General features: G+C 28.4%; 4 protein-coding genes across 4 annotated transcripts; all 4 read left to right on the forward strand.

Annotated features, from left to right (window-relative positions):
* The first annotated feature begins 2,969 nt into the window (after positions 1-2,969).
* On the forward strand, positions 2,970-4,377 carry LOC130803768 (LOB domain-containing protein 36-like). The gene is made up of 5 exons (XM_057667967.1): positions 2,970-3,427; positions 3,517-3,675; positions 3,765-3,905; positions 3,995-4,153; positions 4,245-4,377. Exons 1-5 carry the CDS (start codon positions 2,970-2,972, stop codon positions 4,375-4,377), a joined length of 1,050 nt encoding a protein of 349 aa, XP_057523950.1.
* Positions 4,378-10,145: 5,768 nt separating this feature from the next.
* Positions 10,146-10,643, forward strand: LOC130803769 (LOB domain-containing protein 22-like). The gene has a single exon (XM_057667968.1). It carries the CDS (start codon positions 10,146-10,148, stop codon positions 10,641-10,643), a length of 498 nt encoding a protein of 165 aa, XP_057523951.1.
* Positions 10,644-13,843: 3,200 nt separating this feature from the next.
* On the forward strand, positions 13,844-15,251 carry LOC130803770 (LOB domain-containing protein 17-like). Its single transcript, XM_057667969.1, has 5 exons — positions 13,844-14,301; positions 14,391-14,549; positions 14,639-14,779; positions 14,869-15,027; positions 15,119-15,251. Exons 1-5 carry the CDS (start codon positions 13,844-13,846, stop codon positions 15,249-15,251), a joined length of 1,050 nt encoding a protein of 349 aa, XP_057523952.1.
* A 7,215-nt stretch (positions 15,252-22,466) lies between these two features.
* Positions 22,467-23,875, forward strand: LOC130803771 (LOB domain-containing protein 17-like). Its single transcript, XM_057667970.1, has 5 exons — positions 22,467-22,924; positions 23,014-23,172; positions 23,262-23,402; positions 23,492-23,650; positions 23,743-23,875. Exons 1-5 carry the CDS (start codon positions 22,467-22,469, stop codon positions 23,873-23,875), a joined length of 1,050 nt encoding a protein of 349 aa, XP_057523953.1.
* The last annotated feature ends 3,894 nt before the right edge of the window (positions 23,876-27,769 follow it).

A 27,769-nucleotide genomic window follows, 5' to 3' on the forward strand; every position in this document is an offset into this window, starting at 1 on the left:
AATAATCTTAACAACTATCAGTGGTGAATTAATAAAAGAAATCAAGTGATTATGTGATGTCAAATATTTTAAATTAATACATCCACAAAAATTCAAACAGCTAGAAAATTACCAAATACATTATCAAGCTAATTAAACAAATGATAATAAATCCACCTTTTACTAAGACTCAATTTAAAAAAATTTCAAAAAATCAATTATTCGAATTGCTATATTCATCAAAATTTTTAGGCATTACTAAAGTTCGCCACCCTTTTTATTTTATCACCACCCCTCCTAATGAAATTACAAATTTGCCTTTGGACTTTAAAAAATTACGAATTTGTCATTGGACTTTAAAATATTTTTTTATTAATTTTATTTATATTATTATTGCTATTATTATTGCTATTATTATTATTATTATTATTATTATTATTATTATTATTATTATTATTAATGTAGTATGTATTATTTTGATGCAGTGATGGCGAAGTAGTACTAATACAAAAGTAGCATGCTGTTTTTGGTGACTTTATCGTCATACGGCGAGTATATAAGATAGTTAACTTGTTAATTAGGATGAGAATTTTAGTTACCTTGTACTTTTTTTAAAATTTCTGTTGAGAATTAATTGACGTGTCAACACATTTCTAGTTTAATTTTCATTTTAATGATTTTTTATTAATCAAAATATAAATAGCTTATATTTTCATAATGTCATTATAAATAGTTAAGATATTGAGGGTGTTTGACAAATAGCTGATAGCTATTAGCAAATAGATAATTACGGTGTCTGATTCGACCAACAAATAGTTAAAATATTGAGGGTGTTTGACAAATAGCTCTAATGCGAAAATTCAACTTACCCATCTACTAAAACAGAAAAATAAAAATACCCATAAACTAAAAATTACATATAAAAATACCCATCAGCCAAAATTTGCAAACAAACATACCCATCATCTAATAGATTAAATTAAAAAAAAATGTTTATCTAAGAATTCCTGCAAAAACGCCACGAACATTTGCAATTTGACCTCTGAAACTAAGCAACACAAGATGCATATCTATGTTTGAAGGATACAGTTGGGACCATGAGTTTATTCAGGAGAAATGGGAAAAAGGAAGCAAGGGAAATATGGGAAGTGCGAAATAGGAAGTGAGAAAAGACAGAACCCTCAATTGTTCATTAAGGAGGGAGTATTTTGTATTGCGTGACATTTAGAATAAAATGAATCATATTAGTCTAAGTTTCCTCAAAGAGTTGTTGTCTAGTTGATTAATCAATATAACTCGTCTTGTATGACATCGTTTTATTATAAAATGGGCCCACATAATTAATACAATTTTATAATTAATGACTTTAAATTATAAGTGATCACTTTAACAAAATAAATTTTTATAGACCAACCCAATTAAAAATGTATTACCATGAAACAGTTTCATTTAAGAATATGTGAAATAAGTAAATTTTAAACTAACGGCATCCTTTATAAATAAACACAAAAAAATTTTTCAATAGTCCTAAAAACAATTTTCAATAGTCCTAAAAACAATTTTCAATAAGTTCATGCAATAATGAATATATTCTAAAAAAACATCAAATTATTAAAATAAATTTCCTACGATCCATGTATTTATTTGATGGGAAACCTCGTACCTTTTAAAAAGTGATTGCGTAAATAATTTATCGCACAGTTGTAAATTTATTGTGGTACAAATATATTATTTGATGGTGAAAACATCAAATGTAATATGTTTAATAAAATTTGAACATTTATACATATAATGATTCTTGTATTTTTGAAAAATACCCTAAAAATAGAAAGGTTAATAATAAATTAAATAAAAATAAAAGTGAGACTCGACTAACTTAATCTAACCGTTTCACATTTATAAAAGAAAAAGTCCTAAATTCTTCTGACTAATTAAATTAAATCTTCGCATATGACATATAAATAAATTTCTAAAAAAATAATGTTAGAAGAGAGAAATAATTGGATCGTAAAACTCAAACTAATTAACGGACTCCTATTACATAGGCTAGAAAAGAGAAATCATTGGATAGTAAAACTAAACAAATTAACGGCAAAGTGTTATTAAAAGTGACTAACTACAATTGTTAACTTACACTCCAATTGGATAATAATAAATAAATTTAATTTAAATTTAGCTAATTGAACTTAAACTTACTTTTATACTATTTAAACTTTTTATATTTCAAAAACAACAACCTAAAAATAGGAAGGATAATAATAAATAAAAAAAATTAAACTAAGACTCAACTAATTAACGACTAGTTTTTTAAATTGAAAATTACATCTAAACTATATCACATTGTTATATAACAAAAAGTAAGACTCAATTCATTGACGTTATGCATCTAGCTTAGCTTAACTTATTTGTATTTAACTTACCTTGTATTTGTTTTTATTGTTGTCATTGTTCAGTTTAATTATAAGACAACAAAAATTAGATAATGAAAACTAAGAATATTAAACCGTTAGTGATTAAAAATAATAGTTGAAAAATCATTCACACTAATTGCCGTTAAAATAATAGTATAAAACATGAAGTATTAATTTTTATAATTAATTTAAGATAAATTTGTTCAAGTTTTAGACTAGTTTAAAATTACCTTATCGTTCCTATAGTGTATTACCCATAAATTTTACCCAAAAAATAATAGGATTTTCAATTATTTATTTTTTAAAATTTAAAGTTCAAATTTAATTTACCAAATTAGAATTGTCAAATGCACGCATACAAATTATAGACGTTGTATGCTACTCCTAATTAATTAGAAGTCTAATTAATCTATGCTTATTATTCATTCTTTGTCTTACCAAATCTATCTTGTTTATGCACACAAATTGTTTGTGTTGTAGTGCCCAGGATTTTTCAAACGACAACGTTCAAATTGTGCAAGACAACAATCGTCCATTAGCCCGTTACTTTCAAGGAGTACGAGATCGAAGAAGAATAAAATGAAAGAATACGGAAAGGATAATTCACAAAAGAAAGTAAAGGGTTGTGCAGTATGCAAACATCGAAGGACGAAATGTAACAAGGACTGTCCATTAGTCCCTTACTTCCCAGCAGACAATCCCCAATTGTTCAAAAACGTAAATAAATATTTTGGTGTTACATATATGATTAACGCTCTTAGATCAACGCCTCCTAATTTGCGTGATGATCTTATGACATCCATTATCTATAGCGCTAATGCTCGCGTCATGGATCCCGTACGTGGGTGTTTAGGTGAAATTCAAACATTGTATTCGAAAATTGCGCTCGCTTGGACAGAGCTACATTGTTTGCGTTCTCTGATTCAACAATTTGCTAATCAAAAAGATCAAAATCAACGCTTTGATAATCAACACTTTGAGCATCCACAATCTCTTCCCTCGTACCACCAACCACAACCAGTGAATACTCAGCACAGGTTTTTCTTTCTATTTATTCCTTAATAATTATTTGCTTAGCTTAGCTTTTGTGATTTTATTTAATTAATGCGGGTCATTTTTGTTGCAGAGCCAGTAATGACGATGTTCCACTTTCTGTCGATGATTACGTTGTTGATGAAGCTGTTTTCGTTGAATGCCCTGACCAACAATTTCAAAATCAACACTTTGAGAATCAACAATATATGCCATCATTCCACCAACCATATCATGGGAATAACCAATACAGGTTTTTCTTTCTTTTTGTTTTCTTAGTTATTGGCTAAGCTTAGCTTTTGAGATTTTATTAAATTACTTAGATGTTTTTTGTTGTTGCAGTGCCATTGACAATGACCCTCCTCCTTCTTATGATTACGTCAGTGAAACTGATTTATTTGGACGCACTAATCAAGAATTTCAAAATATACAATCTATGCCCTCATCGTTTCCCCAACTTCAACATGGGAATACTCAACACAGGTTTTTCTTTCTATTTGTTCCTTAATAATTATTGGCTTAGTTTAGCTTTTGTGATTTTATTTAATTAATGCGGGTCATTTTTGTTGCAGAGCCAGTAACGATGATGTTCCACTTTCTGTCGATGATTACGTTGTTGATGAAGTTGTTTTCGTTGATTGCCCTGACCAACAATTTCAAAATCTAAACTTTGAGAATCAACAATATATGCCATCATTCCACCAACCCCATCATGGGAATAACCAATACAGGTTTTTATTTCTTTTTGTTTCCTTAGTTATTAGCTTAGCTTAGCTTTTTATATTTTATTTAATTACTTAAGGTTTTTTTGTGTTGTTGTAGTGCCATTGACAATGACCCTCTTTCTTCTTACCATTACGTCACTGAAACTGATTTATTTGAACGCATTGATCAAGAATTTCAAAAATCAATGCCCTCATCGTTTCCCCAACCTCAACCTGGGAATACTCAATAATTAAGGTTCTTCTTTTCTCTTAGTTTCTTTCCTCAATTATTAGCTTCGCTTCTGAGACTTTATATTTAATTAAATAGGGTTATTTTTGTTGCAGTGCTGGCGCGATGATCAACTTTCTTCTTAATTACGATTACGTTGTCGAGTATCAAAGTTATTAATGTAATAATTTAATTTTATTATTGATTGATTATATTACAAATTAATAAAATTAAGTTAGCTTTATTTTCCTTTTTCATTTGAATTCCTTTTTCTTATAGTACGAATTTCTTTTAAAATTCTAAATAATATTATGGAAGTGAATAGGTATATATACTATTAATTGTCCTCGTTTTTCTCTAATCCTCTTTGTTTGCTTACTACTCAAATTATGATTAAGTAACTTATGATTAAGTTCAAATTAATTTGTTTAAGTTTTACATACACTGGTTTATAACCTGATAATCCTTAATTATAGTGTATATCACATAAATTTAGCTAAAAATTTATAGTTGAAATTTGAATTTTAAAATTATATTTCAATAAGTAAATTTTGAACAAGTCAAATTTATTTTGAATTCTTATACTTAAGGTGAGAGTTTGAATCTCAGATATAATTAGGAAGAAAAAAATCTTAAATAAGTTTTAATAAAGTTTAAAATCTTTAGGTTAAAAATTATATTTTTAATTTATTAAACCCAATGTTTTTAGGCTATTAATATTGTAGTTGTTCGTATGCTAATCAAAAGCCTGATAAATTATAGTTGTTGAAGTTTTAAATTTTAAAAAAAACCAAAGTGAATTGGAAAAGTTTATTTTGATCAAAAGAACAAAAGAACTAAGGAATGTCAAGTGGCAGTTGATTGTTCCTTTAAATATATTTTATACTGGCAGCGTCTTAATTTCAACACATTATGAACAGCTAGATGCGGATGTATCATTTACCAATTTCAATAAATATGTTTTTAAAAGTAACTTTTATAAACACATACATTATTTCATACTATTAGCTAAGTCAAAGTAACAACAATAAAAAAAACTTTATTAATATTAATATAATATTAAACACAAACTTATCCATATAAAAATGAAATTATGTTCGCACACTACTTTTTCTAATATTTGCATATGCAATAATGCTATCTAAAATTGTTAGGCCATGAAAAACTTTAATAAAATGATCTCTTAAAGTTAGTGAGTGCTTATATGAATGTATTTCTTTTGTAATTTTAATGAAATACGAGGTGCATATACTTCATCATTCAATGGGATATCATCCCAAAATTATATTGTTATGAGAGTAAGGGTTTTAATGACTTTTAAAGTGTATACACCATCTATAATCAATCAGCCAATAAGAGTTGCGGCCATCCTTCCTTCCCCAAATCCCGTCTATAGTTTTTCTACGAGAGAGATACACTAGGTAGGATGATGATAATGAAGACCCTATACTTAATATTTACCTAATTAGATGAAGCGCTATAGTCAAAAAATAACATTAATATATCTCGAAGATACATTATAAGTATTAAACTCAAAATTAAATAAATAATCCAAAATGAATTTTTAATATATGTAACCATGTCTTTTTGGAAACTTTGATATTTATATATTATCAAAGTTATTAAGTACTACTTACTCAAGTCTACATTTATAGTTTGTTTTGTTGAAAAAATTAAAGATTTAGTCAATTATATATAAAATTGAATTAAAGTTTTAAGGCTTAGTCATGATAATATTCATGCTTCGTCTTCTGCTTCGGGCAATAATAAAGGAAGACGGCGATGTGATATTTGCTTTAACAATGCTATCAATGGAGCAGAAACGATGTCGTTTCATTTCTGTACAAACGATGTCGTTTCATTTCTGTACAAACGATGTCGCTGTTCGGGATTTTCGAACCACTGCGGCCCCATTGCTCCTCCTTCAAAGACGCCGCTTAATGGCCGGTGATATGATTAATTTAGGGTTTTAAAATTAAATATGATTAATTTAGGGTTTATGAGGTCGTTGAATGTAATCAATCTATGATGGTTTCATTTTTGGGTTTGTTTGATGGATGATTTTATCTCTAGTTTAGGATATTTTCTCAATTTTTTGTAGATTAGATATATCAAAAGGTTATGCAATTGTACTAGCTATCAATAAAATTCTACTTTTATTTTTACCTAATTAATTTGTTTAATTTTTTAATTGTTTAATTTTTATTTGTGTCTCTTTAATCTTTGTGTTTTTTAATATTTTCTACTCCTATTTTATTTAGTTGTTACATATCGTAAAAACTATTATTCACTACCATACACTAATATTCATTAATATGAAGTATGTTTTTTCTCCCTCTAATTCAGAATTAATGTACGTACCATTCGCTTTTTGGATACTATTTACATTTTACTCTTATTTTGTATTTAACTTTTAATCTAAAAGTGATTAGGAGTAATATTAGTACGTAGTAGTCAATATTGAAATCATAACAATTGAGTAAAAACCGGCAGGAACTTTTCCTTATATAATTTTGTATTTAGCGACTTTTATCAAAACTGTTTTTACTGAGTCTCGACTTTCACGTGGCAGCCCAATAACAAATCAAACAGTCTTGTCTTCCCAGTGACGACTATAGAAGTTATGAATTTAAATATTTTTTAATAGAATAATTCTGAATTGATTAAATCCTCTTGAATTAAATCATGGAAAGAAAAAGGAATTAGTTATCCATTCATACATACTCGAGTTCAAAAAACTCTAGGAATTAACCACTCCAAAATAAAAATAGCATTGGCAACCTAAGAATCTGCTTCTGACAAGCTTTGTGCGTGTTACTTCAGTTTTCGGGTGGCCAGTGGTATGCCTTTTTGTTTAACTGCATTAGGCAGCTTACTAGTGAAATAACTCGGATATTGAAAAGGTTCGTGCAGGAGGGAATGTAGTGGTGCTGTATGCTGCTAAACACCACGGTGTTCATAGAATTGTTTATTTGCTCTTTTTGGAATTCATTGTAAATTGTAGAAGTTGGTCTTTTATTGGTAATGCACTTTTTGGAGGGAAATTTCAGTACCGTGTAACTAAGGAGAGCTTAATGGATCGCCTTTCAACAAATGTTCGAGCAACATGCTGTTTAATGCCCGAGAACTGCAGGTCAGTGTTGTGTGAGTTTGATATCGTTAGCGATTTTCATATCATAGCTGCTGAATTGTTAGCTTTCCAGGCTTCCAGCAATTAATCCGTCTTCGTGTAACAATGAAACTGCAATTCTTTTTTTGAATTTGTGTTTCTAAAATGATAGTTATTGCTCATCTGACTCGGGTATAGGTTAATATTAGGCAATTAGGGTATGATATTTTCGGTTTGGAAGTAAGGTTTTGATATTCAACACTTGTGTAAAGATTTGAAAGCGAACACACCCCCTTGTGGGTTAGTGGTATTAAATAGTGGTAATGGAAATGATTTATAGTGTAAAATTTAATCAAAAGTTCTATATCATTCCCATGGTAATGAACCTTTGATCAAAAAAAAATTTTTTTGTTTACAAATTTCATTACCACCTAATACCACTCTCCCAATAGTAATGCATTGGAATGAATTTTATGAAGAAAATGAGATGATTGAAGTTGGACAAGTATGACCATCAAGATAGCTAAGATATTTTTCATTCAAAATTATACTAGCTTTCATTTCCATTAATACCGTTTATTATCACCTATCAAAAGGGCCGTACATACACTAGTTATAAATATATATATAAATTAGTTAAAGTTCTTACATCAATATTTAATTAAAAATGTGGTCTACAAGATTTCATTAAAGTAAAATCAAGTAATAGTAATGTTATTATAATTGTTATTTGTTGGAGCTGAATATTAGGATGAGTATTAGAAATTGTATTGTTATTATATTGCCCGTATATAATGTGGGCTCATATTTTATATACAAACAGACAACAGTATTAGTATTAGTATTAGTATTGGGAATAGTATGTACTTCCTCTGTTTCTTTTTATTTGTCCATTTTAAGTTTTTTTCATGTTAGTAAAGAGAAATTTAAATTTAATTTTTGAAGTATCTATTGAAGACAAAATATATTCGTGTGTGATGTTGTTAGATTCGTATTGATAGAAAGAATTTTAGTATATATAATGTTTACTATTTTTTATGATACGTACTTAGGGACAATGAGGCTCAAAATTTACTTTCAAAAGTGTGCAAAAAGTAAAGTAGACAAACAAAAAGAAATTAAGGGAGTATCAATAGTGCTAACATTAGTATTAGTATATTAATAATATTAGTAGTATTAGTATTTTTTTAACTGTAATTATAAGCTAGTAGTTAGTATAGTATTATCATGAAATCATTCTAATTAGTAATAGTATTAGTATTATTGTATTCATGTTGGTAATACTATTAGTATATATAGTCCCTCCTATTCATAGAAAATGAGACATTTGGTTTTTACACTAAAACCAAGGAGGGGTGGGGGACCACTTAAAAGTGGGTGGAAAACACTCTTTTTCCATAAAGGGTATTGATATTTATGTGTTATTGTGTTGTTGTAATAAGGGTAATAGGGTAAAAAAGAATGACAAAAATAGAAATGAGACATTTTCAGCGAATTGGCTCAATAAGGAAATGTCTCATTCTCTATGAATAGGAAAGAATATTTGATTAGTATCGTTAGTTCGTTACATAGGAAATAGTATTTATTACTAGATAGATTCCCGTGTAAAATACGGATGTAATAATTATTTACTCATATATATGAATGTATTAATATTAATTTATAAAATTAATTCGTTTACAACATAAACTTAATCATTAAATCTTAGAATTTGTGAAAATAATATAATTGACAAAGCAAAGAAATAATATATTATACCATCAATCAATAAAATTTTATCAAATTGATTATCGTTAAGCTATATTATATTGATGAAATCAACCTACTAAGTCAAGAAATGTTCGTCAATAATTTTTATTAAATGTTAGTTATATAATTTTAACATGAAATACAATACTTTATTTATTACACAAAAACTATTCTTTTGTATATGATCCATCATTGAAATATTTTAGATTTTCCATAAATATCTCATATTTTAATCTAATATTTAGATTTTTATCATGTATGATCATAAAATATTTTTAAGAGAATAATAAAATATATAAACTGAATATAAATTATATAAAATTTGAGCTTAAAACTTAAGATTGTTTATATGAAAATAGAAAATTAATTTTTTTTTTGTCTGTTTATGGTTTGATCACTTATTAATGAAGCAAACTTTAATTTTATTCAAGATTTGGGATAAAAGAACATATAAGTTTATATAAGGAAATATATTTATAGTCAATTAAAAAATATTATATTTTTTAATGAGTTAAGTATTTGCTTAAATATGAAGTCACTTATCAAAAGTTCCCATGTTAACAATAGAAAAAAGGCAGGAAAAATATCATCATTGTTTTTAAAGTAGTTAAAGTTGAGAATTTAAGATTGACTTCCCAAACCTTATCATTCTCAAATTTTGCATTTATGATTTCATAATTGAAATCCATAAGTTGAAATGAAATTTTTTTTTCCAAACACTACATAAGGGAACAGATTTAATTTTTTTCGTATCTTTCAGAAAAAAAATCCCACCTGCCAAGTACAAGATACTGGGAGGCTCCTCAAATTTGTTTTTTCTACTTCTAATTCCGACTTTATATTATCATATGAATTCCCCCACAATATATAATAAGTATTCATAATTCCCGTTCATCATCTTGATCTTGATCATCTTCTTTAATACCCCAACAATGGCTAATAATAATTTCTACCAGCAAGAACAAAATAGGCCGGCTTGCGCCGCATGTGAATACCGACGACGGAAATGTAATCCCGATTGCTTATTAGCCCCTTACTTCCCACAACACAATCTCCAACAATTCATTAATGCTCATAGATTGTTTAAAGTTTCATACATGATCAAGACTCTTAAATCATTGTCTCCTGATGATCATCATAAGGCCATGCATGACATTATCTTCATTGCTAACGCACGTGCCAATGATCCTGTCGGTGGTTGTAAGCGTATTATTGATTCTTTGTCTTACCAAATTGCTTACTTTCGGAATGAATTCCATCATATTAATGCCCAAATTCATGCTATTCGTAATTCTTTTCCTCGTAATATTCATCTACAATATGTGCCGCCGCCGTCATTCATCGAGCACCCTGAGAATTTTAATCATTATTACAGGTTTTTCTTTAATTTAATTCCTCCGTATATGTTTTATTTTTGGTCCTTTACATAAAAAAGATTCATAATAATATACAAAATTAATTTTTTGGGTATGTGCAGTGACCAAATTTCTTTAAGCGAAGACGTTTAAATAACTGATTCAAATCAGAACGTCTTAAATCATCGGATCGGTCTGAATAAAGGTACATACAGCTATATAATTGGTGATGTTAAATAATGTTATTTTGTAACAAATATTTTTATCAAGTAGTTATTAATGTAGTATGTATTATTTTGATGCAGTGATGGCGAAGTAGTACTAATACAAAAGTAGCATGCTGTTTTTGGTGACTTTATCGTCTTACGGCGAGTATATAAGATAGTTAACTTGTTAATTAGGATGCGAATTTTAGTTACCTTGTACTTTTTTTAAAAATTTCTGTTGAGAATTAATTGACGTGTCAAAACATTTTTAGTTTAATTTTCATTTTAATGATTTTTTATTAATCAAAATATAAAAAGCTTATATTTTCATAATGTCATAATAAATATTTAAGATATTGAGGTTGTTTGACAAATAGCTGATAGCTATTAGCAAATAGATAATTACGGTGTCTGATTTGACCAACAAATAGTTAAAATATTGAGGGTATTTGACAAATAGCTCTAATGCGAAAATTCAACTTACCCATCTACTAAAAAAGATAAATAAAAATACCCATAAACTAAAAATTACATATAAAAATACCCATCCACCAAAATTTGCAAACAAACATACCCATCAACTAATAGATTAAATTAAAGAAAAACTGTTTACCTAAGAATTCCTGCAAAAACGCCACGAACATTTCCAATTTGACCTCTGAAACTAAGCAACACAAGATGCATATCTATGTTTGAAGGATACAGTTGGGACCATGAGTTTATTCAGGAGAAATGGGAAAAAGGAAGCAAGGGAAATATGGGAAGTGCGAAATAGGAAGTGAGAAAAGACAGAACCCTCAATTGTTCATTAAGGAGGGAGTATTTTGTATTGCGTGACATTTAGAATAAAATGAATCATATTAGTCTAAGTTTCCTCAAAGAGTTGTTGTCTAGTTGATTAATCAATATTCAATATAACTCGTCTTGTACGAGATAGTCTTACTATAAAACGGACCCACATAATTAATACAATTTTATAATTAATGACTTTAAATTATAAGTGATCACTTTAACAAAATAAATGTTTATAGACCAACCCAATTAAAATTGTATTACCATAAAACAGTCTCATTTAAGAATATGTGAAATATGTAAATTTTAAACTAACGGCATCCTTTATAAATAAACTTAAAAAAAATTTTCAATAGTCCTAAAAACAATTTTCAATAAGTTCATGCAATAATGAATATATTTAAAAAAAAACATCAAATTATTAAAATAAATTTCCTACGATCTATGTATTTATTTGATGGGAAACCTCGTACCTTTTAAAAAGTGATTGCGTAAATAATTTATCGCACAGTTGTAAATTTATTGTGGTACAAATATATTATTTGATGGTGAAAACATCAAATGTAATATGTTTAATAAAATTTGAATATTTATACATATAATGATTCTTGTATTTTTGAAAAATACCCTAAAAATAAAAAGGTTAATAATAAATTAAATAAAAATAAAAGTGAGACTCAACTAACTTAATCTAAACGTTTCACATTTATAAAAGAAAAAGTCCTAAATTCTGCTGACTAATTAAATTAAATCTTCGCATATGACATATAAATAAATTTCTAAAAAAATAATGTTAGAAGAGAGAAATAATTGGATCGTAAAACTCAAACTAATTAACGGACTCCTATTACATAGGCTAGAAGAGAGAAATCATTGGATAGTAAAACTAAACAAATTAACGGCAAAGTGTTATTAAAAGTGACTAACTACAATTGTTAACTTACACTCCAATTGGATAATAATAAATAAATTTAATTTAAATTTAGCTAATTGAACTTAAACTTACTTTTATACTATTTAAACTTTTTATATTTCAAAAACAACAACCTAAAAATAGGAAGGATAATAATAAATAAAGAAAATTAAAGTAAGACTCAACTAATTAACGACTAGTTTTTTAAATTTAAAATTACATTTAAACTATATCACATTGTTATATAACAAAAAGTAAGACTCAATTCATTGACGTTATGCATCTAGCTTAGCTTAACTTACATTTAAAGTGTATGCCTAATTTGTTGCTATTCGTAATTCTTTTCCTCAGATTGATCAATAATTTGTGCCGCCTCATTCCAACAGCTTGGGAATTATAATCTTCACAGGTTTTTCTTTAATTTCCTTTTTTTGGTTTGCTTCTTGCTTGATTTAATTAGGTCAAGTTGTATTAATGTGTGAGATCATTTTAAGCATTTGGATCTATATTAATCTATTATGATATTGTTGATCACTTTATCCAAAGTAAACAAACAAATCATAATCCGCATTCATCATCATGATCTTGATTTTCTTCCCCGCGATGGAAGATAACTCAAAAAAACATAAGCCTTGTGCCGCACGTAAATAGAAAACGTTAAAATGGTGCTTTAATATATTTGTATTTAACATTTTGATTATTTATTGAAGTGTAATACTGACCTTGTATTTGTTCAGGTTAATTATAAGACAACAAAAGTTATTACATATAAAATCCTTAAAAAATTAGATAATGAAAACTAACAATATTAAACCGTTAGTGATTAAAAATAATAGTTGAAAAATCATTCACACTAATATTAATGATCAATACAATGCACCAGATCTATATTCAGTTTAACGACCAAGTTTTAATTGTTGGAAGATCAAAGTCTAATTGCCGTTAGATGAGATAAAATAATAGTATAAAACATTAAGTATTAATTTTTAAAATTAATTTAAGATAAATTTGTTCAAGTTTTAGACTAGTTTAAAATTACCCATAAATTTTACCCAAAAAATAATAGGATTATCAATTATTTATTTTTTAAAATTTAAAGTTCAAATTTAATTTACCAAATTAGAATTGTCAAATGCACGCATACAAATTATAGACGTTGTATGCTACTCCTAATTAATTAGAAGTCTAATTAATCTATGCTTATTATTCATTCTTTGTCTTACCAAATCTATCTTGTTTATGCACACAAATTGTTTGTGTTGTAGTGCCCAGGATTTTTCAAACGACAACGTTCAAATTGTGCAAGACAACAATCGTCCATTAGCCCCTTACTTTCAAGGAGTACGAGATCGAAGAAGAATAAAATGGAAGAATACGGAAAGGATAATTCACAAAAGAAAGTAAAGAGTTGTGCCGTATGCAAACATCGAAGGACGAAATGTAACAAGGACTGTCCATTAGCCCCTTACTTCCCAGCAGACAATCCCCAATTGTTCAAAAACGTAAATAAATATTTTGGTGTTACATATATGATTAACGCTCTTAGATCAACGCCTCCTAACTTGCGTGATGATCTTATGACATCCATTATCTATAGCGCTAATGCTCGCGTCATGGATCCCGTACGTGGGTGTTTAGGTGAAACTCAAACATTGTATTCGAAAATTGCGCTCGCTTGGACAGAGCTACATTGTTTGCGTTCTCTGATTCAACAATTTGCTAATCAAAAAGATCAAAATCAACGCTTTGATAATCAACACTTTGAGCATCCACAATCTATTCCCTCGTACCACCAACCACAACCAGTGAATACTCAACACAGGTTTTTCTTTCTATTTGATCCTTAATAATTATTTGCTTAGCTTAGCTTTTGTGATTTTATTTAATTAATGCGGGTCATTTTTGTGGCAGAGCCAGTAATGAAGATGTTCCACTTTCTGTCGATGATTACGTTGTTGATGAAGCTGTTTTCGTTGAATGCCCTGACCAACAATTTCAAAATCAACACTTTGAGAATCAACAATATATGCCATCATTCCACCAACCATATCATGGGAATAACCAATACAGGTTTTTCTTTCTTTTTGTTTCCTTAGTTATTGGCTAAGCTTAGCTTTTGAGATTTTATTAAATTACTTAGGGTTTTTTTGTTGCTGCAGTGCCATTGACAATGACCCTCTTCCTTCCTATGATTACGTCAGTGAAACTGATTTATTTGGATGCACTAATCAAGAATTTCAAAATATACAATCTATGCCCTCATCGTTTCCCCAACTTCAACATGGGAATACTCAACAGAGGTTTTTCTTTCTATTTGTTCCTTAATAATTATTGGCGTAGCTTAGTTTTTGTGATTTTATTTAATTAATGCGGGTCATTTTTATTGCAGAGCCAGTAACGACGATGTTCCACTTTCTGTCGATGATTACGTTGTTGATGAAGCAGTTTTCGTTGAATGCCCTGACCAACAATTTCAAAACCTACACTTTGAGAATCAACAATATATGCCATCATTCCACCAACCCCATCAAGGGAATAACCAATACAGGTTTTTCTTTCTTTTTGTTTCCTTAGTTATTAGCTTAGTTTAGCTTTTGAGATTTTATTGAATTACTTAGGGTTTTTTTTTGTTGTTGCAGTGACATTGACAATGACCCTCTTCCTTCTTACGATTACGTCACTGAAACTGATTTATTTGGACGCATTGATCAAGAATTTCAAACATCAATGCCCTCATCGTTTCCCCAACCTCAACCTGGGAATACTCAATAATTAAGGTTTTTCTTTTCTCTTAATTTCTTTCCTTAATTATTAGCTTCGCTTCTGAGATTTTATTTAATTAAATAGGGTTATTTTTATTGCAGTGCTGGCGTGATGACCAACTTTCTTCTTAATTACGATTACGTTGTCGAGTATCAAAGTTATTAATATAATAATTTAATTTTATTATTGATTGATTGTATTACAAATTAATTAAATAAAGTTAGCTGTTATTGTCCTTTTTCATTTGTTTTCCTTGTTCTTATAGTACGAATTTCTTTCAAAATTCTAAATAATATTATGGAAGTGAATTGAATAAAATGTTAACTTATGATTAAGTTCAAATTAATTTGTTCATGTTTTACATACACTGGTTTATAACCTGATCATCCTTAATTATAGTGTATATCACATAAATTTAGCTAAAAATTTGTAGTTCAAATTTTAGTTTTAAAATTATATTTCAATTTGCAAATTTTGAACAAGTCAAATTTATTTTGAATTCTTATACTTAAGGTGAGAGTTTGAATCTTAGATATAATTAGGAAGAAAAAAATCTCAAATAAGTTTTAATAAAGTTTAAAATCTTTAGGTTAAAAATTATATTTTTAATTTATTAAACCCAATGTTTTTAGGCTATTAATGTTTTATTTGTTCGTATACTAATCAAAAGTCTGATAAATTATAGTCGTTGAAGTTTTAAATTTAAAAAAGCAAAGGGAATTGAAAAAGTTTATTTTGATCAAAAGAACAAAAGAACTAAAGAATGTCATGTGGCAGTTGATTGTTCCTTTAAATATATTTTATACTGGCAACGTCTTAGTCTCAACACATTACGAACAGCTAGATGCCAATGTATTATTTACCAATTTCAATAAATATGTTTTTATAAGTAACTTTTATAAACACATACATTATTTCATACTATTAGCTAAAGTCAAAGTAACAACAATAAAAAAATTAAACTTTATTAATATTAATATAATATTAAACACAATCTTATCCATATAAAAATGAAATTATGTTCGCACACTAGTTTTTCCAATATTTGCATATGCAATAATGCTATCTTAAATTGTTAGGCCATGAAAAATAACTATAACAAAATGATCTCTTAAAATTAGTGAGTCCTTATATGAATGTATTTCTTTTGTAATTTTAATGAAATACGAGGTCCATATACTTCATCATTCAACGAGATATCATTCCAAAATTATATTGTTATGGGAGTAAGAATTTTAATGACGTTTAAAGTGTATACATTATCTATAATCGATCAACCAATAAGATTGCAGATTAACACAAAAAATCTTGCTCTCTTTTCTCTCCATTTTTTTGCCTCAAAAAACCTCTAGCCTCCATTGTTAATTTGGGGCTACTATCAACCTTATGGTTGATAATAAGCTTCTAATCTCTTTATTTTTGCTTTGTTTTTTTTCTTTTTTAGTTACATATAAAATTTATTTTCTTTATATTATAGCGTTATTCTATTCATTTATTGAATTCGATCTACCCATATATATTGGATTTTAAAGTCTACAATATAGTTCTGTTTCTTTTTATTTCCCTTTTAGTATTGGCAAATCCTCACGTTATAATTCTCATACATACGACCTTCTCTAAAACAACTTGTAGAAATGACAATCAGTCAATCACACGTAAAACACATTTATGTTATAACAATGATCTCTCTTATCGTAAAACCTAAACTGAATTAATTTCACTTATTGGGCACACAACGATTAGGGATATAAATAGAGGTGTCCAAACACGTGTTCATATCGATTTTGGAGTAGGTGAAAATCAGTTAGAGTTAAATTCGATTCAGTTTCAAATCAGTTAATATTCTTAGTATTCAGTTCACTTTCAGTCATTGGAGTCGATTTAGATAATATTAAGTTATATAAATCAAGTCTAGTTGATATCGATCTTCGGTCATAAACGAGAACGTTGAAGATTTGGGCGGGTCGTTGATGTTGGGTTCAATCAGATGTATGACGGGTTAGGTGTGGTTCGCGTCAGTTGATATATGACTACAAATGAATTTAAATTCAACAAAATTCAATTACAGGTTAACTTCGATTTAATAAATTATCTGAATTTAAATTACAAGTTAACTTAGATTTGATAATTTTATTTTAAATTTATCAAATAATTTTAAATTATTTTGGCACATATAGATCAGATGTAATATTTAGTAAAATTTAAACATTTAAATATCTAATCACTTTAAGAAACAACCCTAAAAATAGTGAATGTATATTAAAAAACTACCCTAAAAATAAAAAAGTTAATAACAAATTTTAAAAAGTAAAAATAAGACTCAACTAACTGAATCTAAACGTTTTGCATTATATAACATCTATTATGTGTTAACGAACCAAGTCAACTAAAAGTTCAAGCTAATGGTTGAGGCCTCATAATATGTCATATACCCTAACAAGCCCTATTACATGAAAGTCTTTTGGGCTAGAAATGTGAATGTGACGCAAGTCTTAATTTTATACTAAGTGTCAATGAACCAACTCACATAATATGTTATATACTCTAACATGCCCTTCACCTGAAAGCCTTTTTATTTGGTGCTAGAAGTGTGGATGCGACACATGCCTTAATTTTACTAAGTGTCAATAATTCAACTCAACTAAAAGTTTAAGCTAATTGTTGAGGCTCTAGAATATTTTATACTCCCTTCGTTCTCTACTAAAGTTCTCATAAGAAATGTTCACGGAAATTAAGAAAAATACAATTTTTTTAGATAGTGGATACATTATTTTATTGAATAATAAATTTGATGGACAAAAAGTAGGGGACCATAAACATTAAAAAATATTGAAATAAAATTAATGAAAAAAATATAGAGACCACAACTAATAAAAAAATATTCTTATAAAGTTAGTGGGAAATATGGGGAACAACAAGGAATATAAAAATACAAATTCTTTATGAGACGATCTCACCGTGAGCCATACCTCATATTTGGATTAAATATCCCATTAACAGAAACTTTTAGCTTATAGAATTCTTGCTTTAGGGAACGGAGGGAGTATACTCTAACGCTAAGGGGGTGTTTGGCAGTTGGCTTTTACATTAGTTTTTTAGTTGGCTTTTGGTTTTTGGCTTATTGATTCTTTGTCTTACCAGATTACTTACTTTCGAAATAAAGTCGATTACATTTTTTCCCAAATTGTAATTCTTTTCCTCATAATATTCATGCACAATCTGTGCTTCCGCCCTTATTTTGTAAGAATTATTTTTGTCAATACTAATTTTAAGTATGTTTTATTTGGATATAGTGATTTATGACGACGTCGTAAATACAGGTAGTGTAACAAAAGGAGCATGCTCATCGATCATTGTATAATAATAACGGCGGTATAAATGGTTTTAATTTCCTTAAATGAAATTTTCATAAAGAATTTTAAGGAGAGTTAAGAAAAATTGAATCTTTTATATAGTGGAGAAATTATTTTACACAAATTGTTGTGAGAGACGGTCTTTTCAAGAGACGCATTAAATATATCGGATATATAGCCCAATTAAAATAAATTAAAGAGAAAATAAGAATATGACCCTTTTTTTTTGAGGTCGTCTTTTTGAGAGACGATCTCTCACAAGAGTAGCCGATTATTTTATTGAATAATAAATTTCATGAAGGAGAAGCAAAGACCATAATCATCTAAAATATATTAAAAGAAATTTAGTGGAAAAATAAAGAGACCATAACTAATAAAAAAATATTTTTATAAAGTTAGTGGGCCAAAAATATAAAAATATATAATAAATGGAACATAATAATCTTAACAACTATCAGTGGTGAATTAATAAAAGAAATCAAGTGATTATGTGATGTCAAATATTTTAAATTAATACATCCACAAAAATTCAAACACCTAGAAAATTACCAAATACATTATCAAGCTAATTAAACAAATGATAATAAATCCACCTTTTACTAAGACTCAATTTAAAAAAATTTCAAAAAATCAATTATTCGAATTGCTATATTCATCAAAATTTTTAGGCATTACTAAAGTTCGCCACCCTTTTTATTTTATCACCACCCCTCCTAATGAAATTACAAATTTGCCTTTGGACTTTAAAAAATTACGAATTTGTCATTGGACTTTAAAATATTTTTTTATTAATTTTATTTATATTATTATTGCTATTATTATTGCTATTATTATTATTATTATTATTATTATTATTATTATTATTATTATTATTATTAATGTAGTATGTATTATTTTGATGCAGTGATGGCGAAGTAGTACTAATACAAAAGTAGCATGCTGTTTTTGGTGACTTTATCGTCATACGGCGAGTATATAAGATAGTTAACTTGTTAATTAGGATGAGAATTTTAGTTACCTTGTACTTTTTTTAAAATTTCTGTTGAGAATTAATTGACGTGTCAACACATTTCTAGTTTAATTTTCATTTTAATGATTTTTTATTAATCAAAATATAAATAGCTTATATTTTCATAATGTCATTATAAATAGTTAAGATATTGAGGGTGTTTGACAAATAGCTGATAGCTATTAGCAAATAGATAATTACGGTGTCTGATTCGACCAACAAATAGTTAAAATATTGAGGGTGTTTGACAAATAGCTCTAATGCGAAAATTCAACTTACCCATCTACTAAAACAGAAAAATAAAAATACCCATAAACTAAAAATTACATATAAAAATACCCATCAGCCAAAATTTGCAAACAAACATACCCATCATCTAATAGATTAAATTAAAAAAAAATGTTTATCTAAGAATTCCTGCAAAAACGCCACGAACATTTGCAATTTGACCTCTGAAACTAAGCAACACAAGATGCATATCTATGTTTGAAGGATACAGTTGGGACCATGAGTTTATTCAGGAGAAATGGGAAAAAGGAAGCAAGGGAAATATGGGAAGTGCGAAATAGGAAGTGAGAAAAGACAGAACCCTCAATTGTTCATTAAGGAGGGAGTATTTTGTATTGCGTGACATTTAGAATAGAATGAATCATATTAGTCTAAGTTTCCTCAAAGAGTTGTTGTCTAGTTGATTAATCAATATTCAATATAACTCGTCTTGTACGAGATCGTCTTACTATAAAACGGACCCACATAATTAATACAATTTTATAATTAATGACTTTAAATTATAAGCGATCACTTTAACAAAATAAATGTTTATAGACCAACCCAATTAAAATTGTATTACCATAAAACAGTCTCATTTAAGAATATGTGAAATATGTAAATTTTAAACTAACGGCATCCTTTATAAATAAACTTAAAAAAAATTTTCAATAGTCCTAAAAACAATTTTCAATAAGTTCATGCAATAATGAATATATTTAAAAAAAACATCAAATTATTAAAATAAATTTCCTACGATCTATGTATTTATTTGATGGGAAACCTCGTACCTTTTAAAAAGTGATTGCGTAAATAATTTATCGCACAGTTGTAAATTTATTGTGGTACAAATATATTATTTGATGGTGAAAACATCAAATGTAATATGTTTAATAAAATTTGAACATTTATACATATAATGATTCTTGTATTTTTGAAAAATACCCTAAAAATAGAAAGGTTAATAATAAATTAAATAAAAATAAAAGTGAGACTCAACTAACTTAATCTAAACGTTTCACATTTATAAAAGAAAAAGTCCTAAATTCTGCTGACTAATTAAATTAAATCTTCGCATATGACATATAAATAAATTTCTAAAAAAATAATGTTAGAAGAGAGAAATAATTGGATCGTAAAACTCAAACTAATTAACGGACTCCTATTACATAGGCTAGAAGAGAGAAATCATTGGATAGTAAAACTAAACAAATTAACGGCAAAGTGTTATTAAAAGTGACTAACTACAATTGTTAACTTACACTCCAATTGGATAATAATAAATAAATTTAATTTAAATTTAGCTAATTGAACTTAAACTTACTTTTATACTATTTAAACTTTTTATATTTCAAAAACAACAACCTAAAAATAGGAAGGATAATAATAAATAAAGAAAATTAAAGTAAGACTCAACTAATTAACGACTAGTTTTTTAAATTTAAAATTACATTTAAACTATATCACATTGTTATATAACAAAAAGTAAGACTCAATTCATTGACGTTATGCATCTAGCTTAGCTTAACTTACATTTAAAGTGTATGCCTAATTTGTTGCTATTCGTAATTCTTTTCCTCAGATTGATCAATAATTTGTGCCGCCTCATTCCAACAGCTTGGGAATTATAATCTTCACAGGTTTTTCTTTAATTTTCTTTTTTTGGTTTGCTTCTTGCTTGATTTAATTAGGTCAAGTTGTATTAATGTGTGAGATCATTTTAAGCGTTTGGATCTATATTAATCTATTATGATATTGTTGATCACTTTATCCAAAGTAAACAAACAAATCATAATCCGCATTCATCATCATGATCTTGATTTTCTTCCCCGCGATGGAAGATAACTCAAAAAAACATAAGCCTTGTGCCGCACGTAAATAGAAAACGTTAAAATGGTGCTTTAATATATTTGTATTTAACATTTTGATTATTTATTGAAGTGTAATACTGACCTTGTATTTGTTCAGGTTAATTATAAGACAACAAAAGTTATTACATATAAAATCCTTAAAAAATTAGATAATGAAAACTAACAATATTAAACCGTTAGTGATTAAAAATAATAGTTGAAAAATCATTCACACTAATATTAATGATCAATACAATGCACCAGATCTATATTCAGTTTAACGACCAAGTTTTAATTGTTGGAAGATCAAAGTCTAATTGCCGTTAGATGAGATAAAATAATAGTATAAAACATTAAGTATTAATTTTTATAATTAATTTAAGATAAATTTGTTCAAGTTTTAGACTAGTTTAAAATTACCCATAAATTTTACCCAAAAAATAATAGGATTTTCAATTATTTATTTTTTAAAATTTAAAGTTCAAATTTAATTTACCAAATTAGAATTGTCAAATGCACGCATACAAATTATAGACGTTGTATGCTACTCCTAATTAATTAGAAGTCTAATTAATCTCAGCTTATTATTCATTCTTTGTCTTACCAAATCTATCTTGTTTATGCACACAAATTGTTTGTGTTGTAGTGCCCAGGATTTTTCAAACGACAACGTTCAAATTGTGCAAGACAACAATCGTCCATTAGCCCCTTACTTTCAAGGAGTACGAAATCGAAGAAGAATAAAATGGAAGAATACGGAAAGGATAATTCACAAAAGAAAGTAAAGAGTTGTGCCGTATGCAAACATCGAAGGACGAAATGTAACAAGGACTGTCCATTAGCCCCTTACTTCCCAGCAGACAATCCCCAATTGCTCAAAAACATAAATAAATATTTTGGTGTTACATATATGATTAACGCTCTTAGATCAACGCCTCCTAACTTGCGTGATGATCTTATGACATCCATTATCTATAGCGCTAATGCTCGCGTCATGGATCCCGTACGTGGGTGTTTATGTGAAACTCAAACATTGTATTCGAAAATTGCGCTCGCTTGGACAGAGCTACATTGTTTGCGTTCTCTGATTCAACAATTTGCTAATCAAAAAGATCAAAATCAACGCTTTGATAATCAACACTTTGAGCATCCACAATCTATTCCCTCGTACCACCAACCACAACCAGTGAATACTCAACACAGGTTTTTCTTTCTATTTGTTCCTTAATAATTATTTGCTTAGCTTAGCTTTTGTGATTTTATTTAATTAATGCGGGTCATTTTTGTCGCAGAGCCAGTAACGACGATGTTCCACTTTCTGTCGATGATTATGTTGTTGATGAAGCTGTTTTCGTTGAATGCCCTGACCAACAATTTCAAAACCTACACTTTGAGAATCAACAATATATGCCATCATTCCACCAACCATATCATGGGAATAACCAATACAGGTTTTTCTTTCTTTTTGTTTCCTTAGTTATTGGCTAAGCTTAGCTTTTGAGATTTTATTAAATTACTTAGGGTTTTCTTGTTGCTGCAGTGCCATTGACAATGACCCTCTTCCTTCCTATGATTACGTCAGTGAAACTGATTTATTTGGACGCACTAATCAAGAATTTCAAAATATACAATCAATGCCCTCATCGTTTCCCCAACTTCAACATGGGAATACTCAACACAGGTTTTTCTTTCTATTTGTTCCTTTATAATTATTGGCTTAGTTTAGCTTTTGTGATTTTATTTAGATAATGCGGGTCATTTTTGTTGCAGAGCCAGTAACGATGATGTTCCACTTTCTGTCGATGATTACGTTGTTGATGAAGCAGTTTTCGTTGAATGCCCTGACCAACAATTTCAAAACCTACACTTTGAGAATCAACAATATATGCCATCATTCCGCCAACCCCATCAAGGGAATAATCAATACAGGTTTTTCTTTCTTTTTGTTTCCTTAGTTATTAGCTTAGTTTAGCTTTTGAGATTTTATTGAATTACTTAGGGGTTTTTCTTTGTTGTTGCAGTGACATTGACAATGACCCTCTTCCTTCTTACGATTACGTCACTGAAACTGATTTATTTGGACGCATTGATCAAGAATTTCTAACATCAATGCCCTCATCGTTTTCCCAACCTCAACCTGGGAATACTCAATAATTAAGGTTTTTCTTTTCTCTTAATTTCTTTCCTTAATTATTAGCTTCGCTTCTGAGATTTTATTTAATTAAATAGGGCTATTTTTATTGCAGTGCTGGCGCGATGACCAACTTTCTTCTTAATTACGATTACGTTGTCGAGTATCAAAGTTATTAATATAATAATTTAATTTTATTATTGATTGATTGTATTACAAATTAATTAAATAAAGTTAGCTGTTATTGTCCTTTTTCATTTGTTTTCCTTGTTCTTATAGTACGAATTTCTTTTAAAATTCTAAATAATATTATGGAAGTGAATTGGTATTCTGTTAATTGTCCTCGTTTTTCTCTAATCCTCTTTGTTTGCTTACTACTCAAGTTTTAGTTGTTGGATTATCAAAGTCAAAATTCTTTACATGAGATAAAATAATTGAATAAAATGTTAAGTAACTTATGATTAAGTTCAAATTAATTTGTTCAAGTTTTACATACACTGGTTTATAACCTGATCATCCTTAATTATAGTGTATATAGGGCTGAACACAGTTTGGTCTAAACCGTAAACCAAACCGGACCAAACCGTAATTTAACTAATTTGGTCTGGTTTACGGTCCGGTCCTGGTTTTTTATTTTGTAGACCAAACCGGACCAATAAACCGTAATAAACTCTAATGGTCTAGGGAATACTGAATAGGGATTAGATTTAGGGCCGGCTTATATTCCTAAATCCTTATTTCCTTCTGCTTGACTGCTTCGGTGCTTCCTTCTCCCATTCTTCTCTCTTCCTCGCCTCGCCTCGCCTGAGTCGACAGACACAGTCGCCTCGCCTCGCTTCCTAGTTCCTTCAACTCTTCAAGCATCGACAGTCGACACTCGACAGTCGACAAACGCCTCTGCTTCAGTGGTTCTTCGAGGCTTCTGTGGTTCTTCATTCTCCAATCTCACCATTCACCACGGAATCAAGTGTAGAATCTCGTAATGTAAGTATATTGGTTGATTTTTTTGATTTTTAGGGTTTTTTTTATCAATTTTTGATTTTTAGGGTTTTTGATTTTTTTGGTTAGAAATTTACAGGTTTTGTGATTGTGAGTATGGGCTATTCTATATAATAATTTTTGTTTTCATATTTATTAATGTTGCTGGAGAATTTAAACTTTGAAATTTGCATTTATGTCTTTGACTGTGAGATATTGAGATGTATATGAAATTACTGGAGATGTATATGAAATTACTGGAGTATGAGCTATTGTTGATGTATTTTGATGATGTATTTGATGGAGGATATTGCTGATGTATTTGATGATGATGTATTTTGTTTACAGATTATCGTTTATCTTAGATTCTCACTCAATTAAAAAAATTTCAAAAAAAAAAAAAAAAAACCGTAGACCAGACCAGACCAGACCGTTCTAGAACGGTCTGGTCTGGTCCGGTCTGGTCTTTTGACTGGTCTGGTCTGGTCTGAAAAATTTCCAGACCGGAATTTCTGGTCTGGTCTGATTTTTCTGTCAAACCAGACCAGACCGGACCGTGTGCAGCCCTAAGTGTATATCACATAAATTTAGCTAAAAATTTGTAGTTCAAATTTTAGTTTTAAAATTATATTTCAATTTGTAAATTTTGAACAAGTCAAAAGGTGAGAGTTTGAATCTTAGATATAATTAGGAAGAAAAGAATCTCAAATAAGTTTTAATAAAGTTTAAAATCTTTAGGTTAAAAATTATATTTTTAATTTATTAAACCCAATGTTTTGAGGCTATTAATGTTGTATTTGTTCGTATGCTAATCAAAAGTCTGATAAATTATAGTCGTTGAAGTTTTAAATTTAAAAAAGCAAAGTGAATTGGAAAAGCTTATTTTGATCAAAAGAACAAAAGAACTAAAGAATGTCATGTGGCAGTTGATTGTTCCTTTAAATATATTTTATACTGGCAACGTCTTAGTCTCAACACATTACGAACAGCTAGATGCCAATGTATTATTTACCAATTTCAAGAAATATGTTTTTATAAGTAACTTTTATAAACACATACATTATTTCATACTATTAGCTAAAGTCAAAGTAACAACAATAAAAAAATTAAACTTTATTAATATTAATATAGTATTAAACACAATCTTATCCATATAAAAATGAAATTATGTTCGCACACTAGTTTTTCCAATATTTGCATATGCAATAATGCTATCTTAAATTGTTAGGCCATGAAAAATAACTATAACAAAATGATCTCTTAAAATTAGTGAGTCCTTATATGAATGTATTTCTTTTGTAATTTTAATGAAATACGAGGTCCATATACTTCATCATTCAACGAGATATCATTCCAAAATTATATTGTTATGGGAGTAAGAATTTTAATGACGTTTAAAGTGTATACATTATCTATAATCGATCAACCAATAAGATTGCAGATTAACACAAAAAATCTTGCTCTCTTTTCTCTCCATTTTTTTGCCTCAAAAAAACTCTAGCCTCCATTGTTAATTTGGGGCTACTATCAACCTTATGGTTGATAATAAGCTCCTAATCTCTTTATTTTTGCTTTGTTTTTTTTCTTTTTTAGTTACATATAAAATTTATTTTCTTTATATTATAGCGTTATTCTATTCATTTATTGAATTCGATCTACCCATATATATTGGATTTTAAAGTCTACAATATAGTTCTGTTTCTTTTTATTTCCCTTTTAGTATTGGCAAATCCTCACGTTATAATTCTCATACATACGACCTTCTCTAAAACAACTTGTAGAAATGACAATCAGTCAATCACACGTAAAACACATTTATGTTATAACAATGATCTCTCTTATCGTAAAACCTAAACTGAATTAATTTCACTTATTGGGCACACAACGATTAGGGATATAAATAGAGGTGTCCAAACACGTGTTCATATCGGTTTTGGAGTAGGTGAAAATCAGTTCGAGTGAAATTCGATTAAGTTTCAAATCAGTTAATATTCTTAGTATTCAGTTCACTTTCAGTCATTGGAGTCGATTTAGATAATATTAAGTTATATAAATCAAGTCTAGTTGATATCGATCTTCGGTCATAAACGAGAACGTTGAAGATTTGGGCGGGTCGTTGATGTTGGGTTCAATCAGATGTATGATGGGTTAGGTGTGGTTCGCGTCAGTTGATATATGACTCAACAAAATTCAATTACAGGTTAACTTCGATTTAATAAATTATCTGAATTTAAATTACATGTTAACTTAGATTTGATAATTTTATTTTAAATTTATCAAATAATTTTAAATTATTTTGGCACATATAGATCAGATGTAATATTTAGTAAAATTTAAACATTTAAACATCTAATCACTTTAAGAAACAACCCTAAAAATAGTGAATGTATATTAAAAAACTACCCTAAAAATAAAAAAGTTAATAACAAATTTTAAAAAGTAAAAATAAGACTCAACTAACTTAATCTAAACGTTTTGCATTATATAACATCTATTATGTGTTAACGAACCAAGTCAACTAAAAGTTCAAGCTAATGGTTGAGGCCTCATAATATGTCATATACCCTAACAAGCCCTATTACATGAAAGTCTTTTGGGCTAGAAATGTGAATGTAACGCAAGTCTTAATTTTATACTAAGTGTCAATGAACCAACTCACATAATATGTTATATACTCTAACATGCCCTTCACCTGAAAGCCTTTTTATTTGGTGCTAGAAGTGTGGATGCGACACATGCCTTAATTTTACTAAGTGTCAATAATTCAACTCAACTAAAAGTTTAAGCTAATTGTTGAGGCTCTAGAATATTTTATACTCCCTTCGTTCTCTACTGAAGTTCTCATAAGAAATGTTCACGGAAATTAAGAAAAATACAATTTTTTTAGATAGTGGATACATTATTTTATTGAATAATAAATTTGATGGACAAAAAGTAGG

Source organism: Amaranthus tricolor, chromosome 17 (assembly GCF_026212465.1).
Source record: "Amaranthus tricolor cultivar Red isolate AtriRed21 chromosome 17, ASM2621246v1, whole genome shotgun sequence".
Taxonomy (NCBI): Eukaryota; Viridiplantae; Streptophyta; class Magnoliopsida; order Caryophyllales; family Amaranthaceae; genus Amaranthus; species Amaranthus tricolor.

Excerpts from the sequence above, each read along its gene's own strand:
- LOC130803768 (XM_057667967.1), top strand. The coding sequence starts at position 2,970 with ATGAAAGAATACGGAAAGGATAATTCACAAAAGAAAGTAAAGGGTTGT. Across the intron at positions 3,906-3,994 it reads CATGGGAATACTCAACACAG|AGCCAGTAACGATGATGTTC; the intron begins GTTTTTCTTTCT and ends TTTTTGTTGCAG. Across the intron at positions 4,154-4,244 it reads CATGGGAATAACCAATACAG|TGCCATTGACAATGACCCTC; the intron begins GTTTTTATTTCT and ends GTGTTGTTGTAG.
- LOC130803769 (XM_057667968.1), top strand. The coding sequence starts at position 10,146 with ATGGCTAATAATAATTTCTACCAGCAAGAACAAAATAGGCCGGCTTGC.
- LOC130803770 (XM_057667969.1), top strand. The coding sequence starts at position 13,844 with ATGGAAGAATACGGAAAGGATAATTCACAAAAGAAAGTAAAGAGTTGT. Across the intron at positions 14,302-14,390 it reads CCAGTGAATACTCAACACAG|AGCCAGTAATGAAGATGTTC; the intron begins GTTTTTCTTTCT and ends TTTTTGTGGCAG. Across the intron at positions 14,780-14,868 it reads CATGGGAATACTCAACAGAG|AGCCAGTAACGACGATGTTC; the intron begins GTTTTTCTTTCT and ends TTTTTATTGCAG.
- LOC130803771 (XM_057667970.1), top strand. The coding sequence starts at position 22,467 with ATGGAAGAATACGGAAAGGATAATTCACAAAAGAAAGTAAAGAGTTGT. Across the intron at positions 23,173-23,261 it reads CATGGGAATAACCAATACAG|TGCCATTGACAATGACCCTC; the intron begins GTTTTTCTTTCT and ends TTGTTGCTGCAG. Across the intron at positions 23,403-23,491 it reads CATGGGAATACTCAACACAG|AGCCAGTAACGATGATGTTC; the intron begins GTTTTTCTTTCT and ends TTTTTGTTGCAG.